This window comes from Nothobranchius furzeri, chromosome 7, assembly GCF_043380555.1.
Source record: "Nothobranchius furzeri strain GRZ-AD chromosome 7, NfurGRZ-RIMD1, whole genome shotgun sequence".
Taxonomy (NCBI): Eukaryota; Metazoa; Chordata; class Actinopteri; order Cyprinodontiformes; family Nothobranchiidae; genus Nothobranchius; species Nothobranchius furzeri.
Genome location: NC_091747.1, coordinates 62653615 through 62664307, shown reverse-complemented (window position 1 = coordinate 62664307; position 10693 = coordinate 62653615). Strand labels below are relative to the sequence as shown.

At 48.6% G+C, this 10693-nt stretch overlaps 1 protein-coding gene across 1 annotated transcript; it reads right to left on the bottom strand.

The window, feature by feature from the left end:
• Positions 1-5551: 5551 nt before the first annotated feature.
• On the bottom strand, positions 5552-8832 carry kbtbd2 (kelch repeat and BTB (POZ) domain containing 2). The gene is made up of 3 exons (XM_015955523.3): positions 8454-8832; positions 7418-7583; positions 5552-7306 (listed from the first exon to the last, which is right to left on the bottom strand). The coding sequence occupies exons 1-3, from the start codon at positions 8624-8626 to the stop codon at positions 5753-5755; spliced, it is 1893 nt and encodes a 630-aa protein (XP_015811009.3). The 5' UTR covers positions 8627-8832; the 3' UTR covers positions 5552-5752.
• Positions 8833-10693: the final 1861 nt, after the last annotated feature.

Genomic DNA, 10693 nt, shown 5'->3' with positions numbered 1-10693 from the left:
ACCACCTGTTTCTGTCTCTGAACACTTCCCTGAGGCGTGAGCGACGCTGTTTGGGTCCGCAGCGTTTACGCTTCGCTGCGTTTCATTCCGTTTGTCCAAAACTGTAAACCGTGTCGAAAACGCCAGGATGTCCTCGGAAACGAGAGCCGACGCGTCCTAAAGACGATCAGGTTTTAGACTCGCTCGTGTTCTTCTGTAGTAACATTTTGGTTGTTTGGGTTTCATTTAGCAACCATCGAGGGACGGTATGGAAACACGGAGTTGGTAGTCATAAATATTTATTTTTTTTATATTAGTGCGAGCATGTTGCCATCACTGATAGAAATCAAGTCAAAAATACCACAGAAGCAGAAAAATTCAGGCTAATTATACAAAAGGAATTATTTTTCTGGGAACAATAAACAAATTTCTATTTTTATAAATGAAGCTAACAGCTAACGAGATCAGGAACACAACGAAGCGCTCAGACGCTTCCGTAACGGGAAAACTGTTATTTAAACATAAAGTCTGTAGTTCCAACAGAGCAGCTAACATCAGATCCTTGTGGTTTAGTCACGCAGATGCTAACAGACTCACGTTTTAGCTAACGGTAGTTATTCCAACTTCATGTATGACCGTGTTGTAAGTTTCCGTCCTTTAACTATAACTTATGTGGTATCTTCAGAGTACTTTTTTATAAATTAGCATTTTGGTGTTAATAGAAAATCATTAACAGAATAAATTTTAGCAAGTTTTTTACGGTCTTATCAAATACTCGACCACAGATTTATTTAATGCCTCAGTAGTTTTAAAACAACCTCCTGAACTGTGATGATGAACAGAAACGTACGGAAGACCTTTATTCCCAAATCTGTAAACGTTTAACAGCTTATTAAAGCTTATTTTTAAAATCTGATCATTTTAGATTAGTATTAAAGCTGAAAGGGATCAACACACACACACACACGCACGCACACGCACACACACACGCACACACACACACACACGCACGCACACACACACACACACACACACACACACATGCACACACACACACGCACACACACACGCACGCACGCGCGCGCACACATACACGCACGCACACGCACGCACACACACACGCATGCACACACACACACACGCACACACACACACACGCACACACATACATACACGCACGCACACACACACACACGCACGCACGCACGCACGCACACACACGCACGCACGCACACACACGCACACACACACATGCACACACACACACACATACATGCATACACACACACACACACACACACACACATACATGCATACACACACACACACACACGCACACACACACATACATGCATACACACACACACATACATGCATACACGCATACACACACACACACACACACACATACATACATACACACACACACACACACACACACATACATGCATACACACACACACACACACACACACACATACACGCATACACACACACACACACACACACACATACATGCATACACACATACGCACACACACACACACACACACACACACATACATACGCACACACACACACACACACGCACACACACACGCACACACACACACACGCACACACACGCTACATTCAGTCTTAATAGATAATTAAAGCGATCTTTCTTAAAGTCTTGAGTGTGTTTGTGTGGAAAGTCAGAAGCATTTACTAAACTAGCTTCCTTAACAGCCTCTATTCAGAGAAATAGTTTACTTCCTTCATGGCTGATAAGCTAACAGCTAGTACAGGAACAAATTATTCTGCTGTTGTCCTAAAACGGCTCAGATCTCCTAAATTTCGTACAAAGTTATTTTATGAACTAAGTCGACTGGAGCTGGAACACGTTGCTCCTGGCTGCACCACGACTAGCCATTAGCCTATCAATCCTGAAGACCGTAAACCCTATTTCTCTGAACAAAGGCCATGTAGGAAGGAGTCGACCAGTTTAGATATTATTTCTAACACGCTTTAGAAACGTCTCTTTGGACGTGATGTCTCCGCCGCGCCGGCGTCCTGAAGCCACCAGCGTGTTACTACAGAAATCCTCCTGAACCAAAATACTCGCCTGAGCTGCAGGGCGTCCGTAACCGTCCTCCAGGCTCTTTGTACTTCGGTGTCGTGTATAAATACATATATATTCATATATATTTGAAGAACTACATTTATTAAAGCCGAACCAGTCTGAAGTAATTTATTGTGTGATGTCCGTGTTTTGTCCGACCACACCGGAAAAGTGGACCTGTGCGTTTATTTGCACAAAGCGGTGGTTTGGTTCTCTGGATCTGGTGTTTCTGAACCTTTGAGCTGCTAACCGGGTCTGTCCGCTCCTCGAGCGTCGGATTAAATGTGTTCCCGCTCGCTCGCTCTGTCCTCTAAGCTTTCCGTCCGAGTGTTTGTTTTTAAGTGTTTGCGTCGTTTAGTCTTTGAGCCGTTTCTGGATTCTGAATCAAGTACGATAAGTTTTTATTTTTTAATTATCTGATGATTTATGTTGATTTTATATTTAATGAATGTTTGGTGAACCACGTTTTACCGTTATTTTCCTCAGATGCTTTTACTGTACTGGAGAAGGAAGTGATGTGTTGCTGTAATGAAAATAAATAAAACTGCACTTTTATTTTTGGTAGCAGTGGTGTTGTGTCCGTCTGGTGTGATGGTGAGCAGCTTGACAAAAGCACTACCCTGACAGGAAGTCGTGACCCTGCTGACCTCGGCGAACCGCCAGGGTTCAAACAAATCACTGCAGGGTGAAAAACGCTGGAAATGCTTCTGAAATGCTGAAAACTGTTAGATCTGTTGAACAAAAGACACAAATAAAAGGTAATGCGTGAAGTTTTCTTAGGCTAATTTAATTTTATCTGTATGAAAATGTTAGCATTTTGAGAAAATATGTATTTAATATCTTAACATAAAATGTTAAAGAGCAAGTCACCCCTCGCCAGTCTTGCTCCACTCCCACTTCCTGTTTGAAAAATGCAACAAATGCTGTTGCCTAGCAGACCGAGAAGGCGGAGCCGCTAACACACACACACACACAGGCTCACGACGACATTGTGACATCATATGGTACCAGCTAACGTTCTAGGGTACCTCTTAGCCAATAGCGATGGCAGATTTAAATTCAAATGCAGTGCAGAGTTTTTACCTGACGACGGCACAACACTGACAGTTTTATGAGCTCCACACGGGAGGCGACATCGCCTCTCCTCCGTTCATTTTCAATGAGACATGCGCGACAAAGCGATAATCGTGGGTCTCCCTCCTACCAAGCGAAACGAGAAAAACGTGCGTGTGAAATTTTGCGCTTGTGCACGTGTCGTGCACAGGCGACCCAGCGACGCGATCGTCGCTGTCGCTCGGACGAGGACCAATCAACGGAGGTTTCATTCACTGACCAATGAGCGGACAGGATGCTCCGCACACCTCCGAGCAAACATGGAGGAGAAGTTGATTATTATTGTTTTATAGTAAAATCAGAAGTAAGATTTCACATAACTCTAGCAGCACCTTGTGAAACATCATATCTACCACTTTATTAACTCAGAACCGCTTAAATAACCTTAATTCCCTCCAACCTGACACAGCCAATCAAAACAACAGAAGATTCGATTTCGCCGTGGAACAGAACGCGTCGACGGCTTTGCTGCTGCCGCGGGTCGCCTCCCGTGTGTCGGGTAATAAAAGCGACAGCGACGAATTTCGCTGATCGCGGTCGTTTGTCGCCTCCCGTGTGTCGAGCCCTTTAGGCAGATTAAAATTTTAACTAAGATGCACTAAAGTGCCAAATTATTGACTACACACGTCTACAGCACGATTAGACACGCATTTATAGTTTATTAGAGAACATAAGTTGGCTTGGGGGTGACTTGCTCTTTAACAGAATAAATGAAGATAAAGCCCAGCTCTGGCTTGGTGGAACCACTTGTACCAGGTTAACTTGGCTCTGGTTTAAACCAGGTCTCCTCTGACACGTGACCTTTGTTTTTACTAGAACTGAAGCAAAGACTCGGGAAGTCGGATTCGACACCGCGGTAACGTTCTACGGTAAGGTGGCGTTTCCTGAGCCGTGACTCGGGGTTTATTTAAAACGCTGAACTTTACAAAAAAACTCAAAGGTACATATAAAAACAGCAGCAGCACAAAGCGAACACCCACGAGTCCATTTCAGAACGTTTTTGGTACGTTTTTTAATAAATTAACGTTCATCCAAAATACAGTGCCAAAGGAAAATGATGCAGCCAAACATGCTAGTTACGGTTTGTCATGAAGCACCCGTGCTCCTGTTTTTAAAGTTGGAGAGGAAGAGCCCCCTCCCCACTGACTACAGAGGTTGCTGGGATGATTCCCAAACCCTGGACCCGCCCTCACGTCTCTGAACCAATCAGCAGCAAGGATTTCTCTGCATTTACTCAGAAAGACATCCTGGGATAAGAAAGATGGAGATCTACGCACAATCACACTACAGTAAAGTCTGGTATTAAATAAAAAAGACACTAATACAAAATAGACCTGGTTATTTCCACCTCCACACTAGAACAGCTGTCTTTAAACATATGAAAAATATATATTTTAGATTTATATATTTCAGCAGCTTAGAAATAAAAAATGCATGAGCCCAGAGCCGGTTTGTACTGCGAGTCGAGGAAAGGAAGTGTCGTGGCCACGTGACGATGGACACACTGAGGTGTAAACTGCTGGTTGTGTGGAAGGCCTGTGTGCAGCAGACGCGGTAGACAGGGGGCGGGGCCAGGGTGGAGGGGCGGGGCATGAAGAGGCAACTGGACCTGCAGCTGCCCGGTTTCCCGCCACTCGTCCTGAAACCACAGCTGCCCCTCCGCTCGTCTGCGAGGCCTTTAGAGGAAAATCATCCTGGGTTTAAAGGAACACTCTGCTGAAAATCAGGTCCTTCAGACAAGTCTTTTTTTAAACGGCCGCCATGGTGGTCGGGAGCAACTTTGGGATGAATCAGAATAAAAACAGACACTTTGAGAGGAAAACCTGGACTAGAGTCCCGGTGAGCTCTGAATCCCACCCCTACGCCCCGCCTCACCCGCGTGGGTCGTCCTGCAGACTTCGCCTGCTTTCCTTCATCTGTCTGAACTGATTTATAAAGTCTTTATGCTTAAAATCCCCCAAACTTAAACCGGTGGTTTAGATTTCATAGTTTTTAAAGACGTAACCTGATCCACACACAGAATCGGCGCTCTTCAGCTGTGATTCGGATGTTTCGCGACTAATCTGACGTCCGGTTAGAAAGTCGGCGTTAAATCACATTTATATTAGTTTGCATCGGGTCTCGGGTTTTAACCTGGAGAAGCGCAGAGGTTCGGTTTTCTGCAGAGTGTTTCTTCAGCGGTAACAACAGGAGGACGACGGGGGGCTGAGGAGCTGAAAGGCGGTCTGGTCTGGTGGTGGTGCGGGGTGGGGGGGGTTTGGTACAGTTGCCGTAATAACCAGAGGATTTACCGGTTAAGTGCATCTTCATCATCATCCTCCTCACAATATTAGTTTGAGATCATCACAATGGAACCAGTTTGACGGATAACGTCCGACCTAACAGAAGTCACGACGGCAAAATGAAACAAACAGAACCAGAACGGTCAGATGATCGGAGGCATCGATTCAGTCCGAGTGTCTTAAAGTCCGGCCATCCCTCCCAAAACGACCCCCCCTTGTGTTCAGGCCTGGGTATTACAGACAGGTCAAAGGTCAGGGAGGGAGGCTGGGTTAGGAGCTATACATGAGGGAAGGTCACCAGCTCCCCGTCCACCTCGAACTCCTCGGCTCCGTCAAAGAGGTAGGTGGGGGGTTTCCACGGAGACTCCTCCAGACAGGAGGGGTACAGCTTCCCCACGGCGCAGCGGAAGTCCTTCCCCAGATCCCAGAGCACGCGTTCCGACACGGGCTGCCGCAGGTACCAGCGGTCCAGCTCCAAGTCGTACTGGTAGATGGCGTACTTGGGGCGCTCGTTCATGTGGGTTTCCCTGATGAAGATGCAGAGCGCGTTGAGCAACACCACGGCCCGCACGCACGGGTCCGAGTAGCGCTTGGCGGGGATGTTGGCGGCCCGACGCCACTCATTTTTGTTCACGTCGTAGATCTCCACGGTGACCGAGGAGCCGTCGATGGTGCTCGTCGGCATGCGGATGCCGGAGTTGCTGACCACGTGGAGGCCGCCGATGTAGAAGATGAGGTTGCCCAACGCGGCGGCGGAGGCGAAGCAGCGGCTGGTCTGACGCATGGCCATCTCCACCCAGGTGTCAGCTCGAGGGAAGTAGCAGTACATCAGGTCATGGGTCATCACGTAGATGCAGTCGTGCGCCACCACGGAGGTGCTCCAGTTCCAGGCAAAGGGCAGCGGGCTCATCATGGTCCACTCGTCCTTCTCGCAGTCGTAGCGCTCCACCGTGCGCTTGTTCAGCTCTCCTCCAAAGTTGTCCCCGCTGATTGCATAGATGAAGCCGTCGCAGTAGACCAGCGAGGGCTTGATGCGGGCGCACAGCATGGGGGTTTTGGGCACCCAGGCGTTCTGCTGGGCGTCGAACCAGAAAAAGCTATCGACCGAGCGGAACACGGCCTGCAGCTTGCAGCTCTTGCCGTGATTGGCGATGGAGTTCTTGAGTGAGATCTGCCCACCGGCGATGTACACGTCATTGTCTGGAGTGACGAGGGTTCCCACCTTCTGCAGGTCTCCTGGGGGGTTACACAGCTTGTACACCTTCTCCGCCTGCGGGCTGTAGCACACTATCGTCGTAGGAACGGCCGTAGACATGACTGGTCGCTCGCCCTGCGACTCTGGCATGGCCTCCATGAAGATGAGCATCTCCTCTTTGGTCATGCCCAACCGAGGCTTGAAGAACTTGGGCATGGACTTGTAGAGGCCCTGCACCACCACGGACTTGTCGTTGGGCGGCAGGCCCTGAAACCAGGCGCGCTGCGTCACCTCCGACAGCGCGTCGATGCGGATCTGACTGATGACGGAGGACAGGTGCTGCGAGCGAGCTTCCATGTTGTACTCCAACCACAGCATGGCCGCCTCGCGCACCGTCTCCTCCTTCTCCACGTTGAGGTTGTCGCTGCTGAGGATGTCGATCAGCAGCTCGTGGGAGAGCTGCAGGAAGGCCTCCTGGCGGTAGACTCGGGGGAACTTGTGCTCCACCATGCGCTTGGCGCTCTGCTTCAGCTCGCTGCAGCTGAAGAGGTCGCCGATGCTCAGCATGCGGACGCAGTTCTCAGCGTTTATCTTCTTCACCAGATAGTCTCTGCACTGCAGCAGGACGTCTTCCACCTGGCGGGACAGAGGAGTCAGAGTCAAACGCTTCTCAGTTTAAACAGAGACGGTTAAACAAGCTACATCAGCAGACCCGAACCGGACCGCCCCCCCGCCGTTTCCACTGACCTGGAGGAAGCAGGCCGTCTCGTAGAGCGGCTCCACCGTGCTGTCGCTGATGGCCAGGTTCCCCGTGTACGCGTAGGTGATGATGATCTTCAGCGTGGCGGGGTCTACGTTCCTCAGGTGGACGTGGGTCTGCTTGCTCTCACTGAGGCCGCTCATGAACATCGCCCTGCGGGGACAAAGGCCACGATGAGGACGAGCCTCCACTGGACGTTGTCAAAATAAGAGCTTCATTTATGAAAAAGACCAAACTAGCAGTTTTGTCGGAAGAAACTCGTGAAATCACGACAGACGCCGATTCCAGCGTTAGTTCGGCTCCAAGGACTGTAAAAATGTTTGTGATTCTCCAATTTCTTTAGCAAAAGGCTACAAAACTGATCATTCACTCGTTTGAGTCATTTTTGGCTAAAACAAACTATTAAAGTCCCACGGTCTGCACTTCTGATTACGTTAAAGTTGTTTCATGGAAACAGCTCAAGGACAGAGACTGTAGAGCAAAAACTAAATCAGCTGGTGATCAGCAGCAGGCTGAGGGCGCCTGAACGCACCACGGCGTGTGTAAACCTAGCAGTCCTGCAGGATTACCCCCCCGCCCTGCGTGTGAGCGGAGAGGAAGTGTGTTTAGCGGAAGCACTGCTGCACCTCTCACCCCTGAGGGGGAGACGTTTGCGTGTTCACAGCTGATAAACACAGTGGGGGTGGGGGTGTGGAGCGTTTCTGAGACATGATGCAGCGAGCTTCAGAGCTGCAGCCCGCCTCTGTCACACTCGGGTTATTGTGCAACGCTGCGTATGAACGAGGCCTCCAGAGGAACACGTCTGTTAGTCATTACGTTATTCGTTTCTATCCGCTGTAACGGCGGGGGCAGAGCTGCCCTCGGGCTCTCGCCCAAACCTTTTCATCTCCTCTGGTAAGAAAAGGTCAGATGTGCTGAACGAGGAGGTGAGCTGTCCATCCAGAATCTCTGACTTCCTTCGGCCCATCAACAACAAAAGCTTCCCGCGCGTGTTATTCCACACCGGCGGTGTCGCACACTCACCTGAAATAGGAGCTACACGTGGCCAGGACCATCTTGTGGCACGGGAACTCCGTGTCCTCCACCAGCAGCACCACATCTGTCAGTAACTTCTGTTCGTAGAAGAACTTGAGCTGCTCCAGCAGGGAGACAGCGTAGTCCGTGTTGACCGGCCTGCGCTCGCTAAGATCCGACATGGTCGCATCCCACGAATCGCGCCCCAGTTTTGAAAACTCACACGGCCGGCAGAACCGGACTCAAGTCAACCAGAAGAAAAAATATTCCTGAAGCAGACAGATGTGAGGGAGGTGGGGGGGGGGAGCGAGCAGCTCCTCAACACCTCCACCGGTCCGAGTGGAGGTGTTCAGCCCCGCTGACAGCTGAGCCCAGTGGGCCTGACGAATGTGTCACCCTGTCAGGAGTCCACGGGAAGAGGGGGGTCCGGGGTCAGGAAGGTTTCCTCTCGAGGGTCTGTCATCTGAAGTCATGCAGCGAGGCACCAGAGGTAGAACACGGTTACTACGGCAACAGCGTCACAGCAGTGCTCGTCTGGGAAAGAGAAACAGAAAAGAGGAGAGGTGAGTCTTCGGTTCATCCACATCTCACCTGCTGGCAAAAGGTGTACGAAAACAGGGCGTGTCTAATTTAGAACGGCCATTAACGAGGTGAGAAAACACATCCAATCAGAAACCACCACAAAGCCGGATTCATGTCAGAGTTTTAGGTTTAAACAGTCCTGATTAATCTTCTCCTGTTCTTACTCCCTACAAGGTTATTAATCTGTTTCTTCTTAGATTATTTTAAACTCAGATGACTCAAATATTCCTGATAAAACCCTTATTTTGTTTTTCAAAGGCAGAAAAACTGGCATGGTGTGCTTACATCACCACATGAACACAGGAAAACTACAGAATTCCTCTAAAAGAGAGGAAAACCACCACTTCTGTTTCACTGTTCACATAAAACATGTCGTGGGACCTTTAATGCATCTCGAGTAGCAAAGAGCTGCCTTCCAGAATAAATACAAGCACAGAACCAGCGAGTAGCAGTACTCCAAAGACTGACTTCATTTTTCACAGATTTCTATAGATTTGGCTTTTATCACATTTAAATGTCCCAAATCAGCAGACAGAGATAACCCGAGTAAACACAAAACACTGTTTACTGTGGTGGGGGAGCTACTGAAACCAACCCTGCTCTGTTAGGAGGGATTCCCTGCCTAAACCGGGAATTAACTTTCATAATAAAACACATTAATGTCTAAACGCGCCTGATCACTACCAAACCTGCAGGATTACGTAATCACATCTTAGAAGCAATCTGACAACAGGAAGTGGGCTAAAAGATCTCACACACCGAGCCCCGTTCTGAATAAATCCAATAATAAAAGAGATCAGAACAACATCTAAGGAACCACAGGCCTCATTAGGCTGCGGTGAAGGTCAGAGGTCACTGAAGAGTCAGGGCTCAAACCTCCACTGGCCCAAAACAATGCAAAGATTCATCTCATATCATCATGAAACGGCTTCATGTTCCTGAGACGTTTGGGAAAGACATCAACATCAAAGCAACAGTTAAACACGGCGGAGGCAGTGTGATGGTCTGGACCTGCACTGGGATCTTTGTGGTCTCAAGCACACAGGTCTGGACTGGACCCAAATCCAAACGAGGTGCTAATGCATGACCAAAACGTATTTACTGATCTGAAACAATAATGTGATTTTCACAGAGGCAAGTGACAAAAACTGAACCTTCACCTTAAAACGTGTTTAACACGTCATCATTAAGTGGCTACGAACAAAGCGTGTCATGTTTAAAATGAATAGGATTGTAATTTCTGATATATAAACCCGTTTTAAGGACAGGTGTTACTCCATGGTTCTTTGTTGAGGGTTAGTTGACGTGCTGCAGGTTCCATCCTCAGAACCATGATGGGTTATGATGGGTTTGGACCCAGGGCTGAACGAAAGACGACCAAACATCCTCCACCAAAGGCCAGGCATCAAACAGCACCTTCACCGAGACTGGTCTGCAGCAAACACCTCTCTTCCTGTAAACCAGCTGGTTTATCCCACAGAAACAGGATTAACGCGTTAACACTAGTTTTAGTTTACATTTTTCAACTAGCCTAATGCTAGTTAGCTACGTTAGCACGTTTGCGCTGCTCTCTCTCCGACAAACCACGTGTGCTGATTGGATTTAGGCAAAGTAACAGTAAACAAACGGACTCCTTCGGGATCTCAGCGGTTGTTTTCCTAACATCT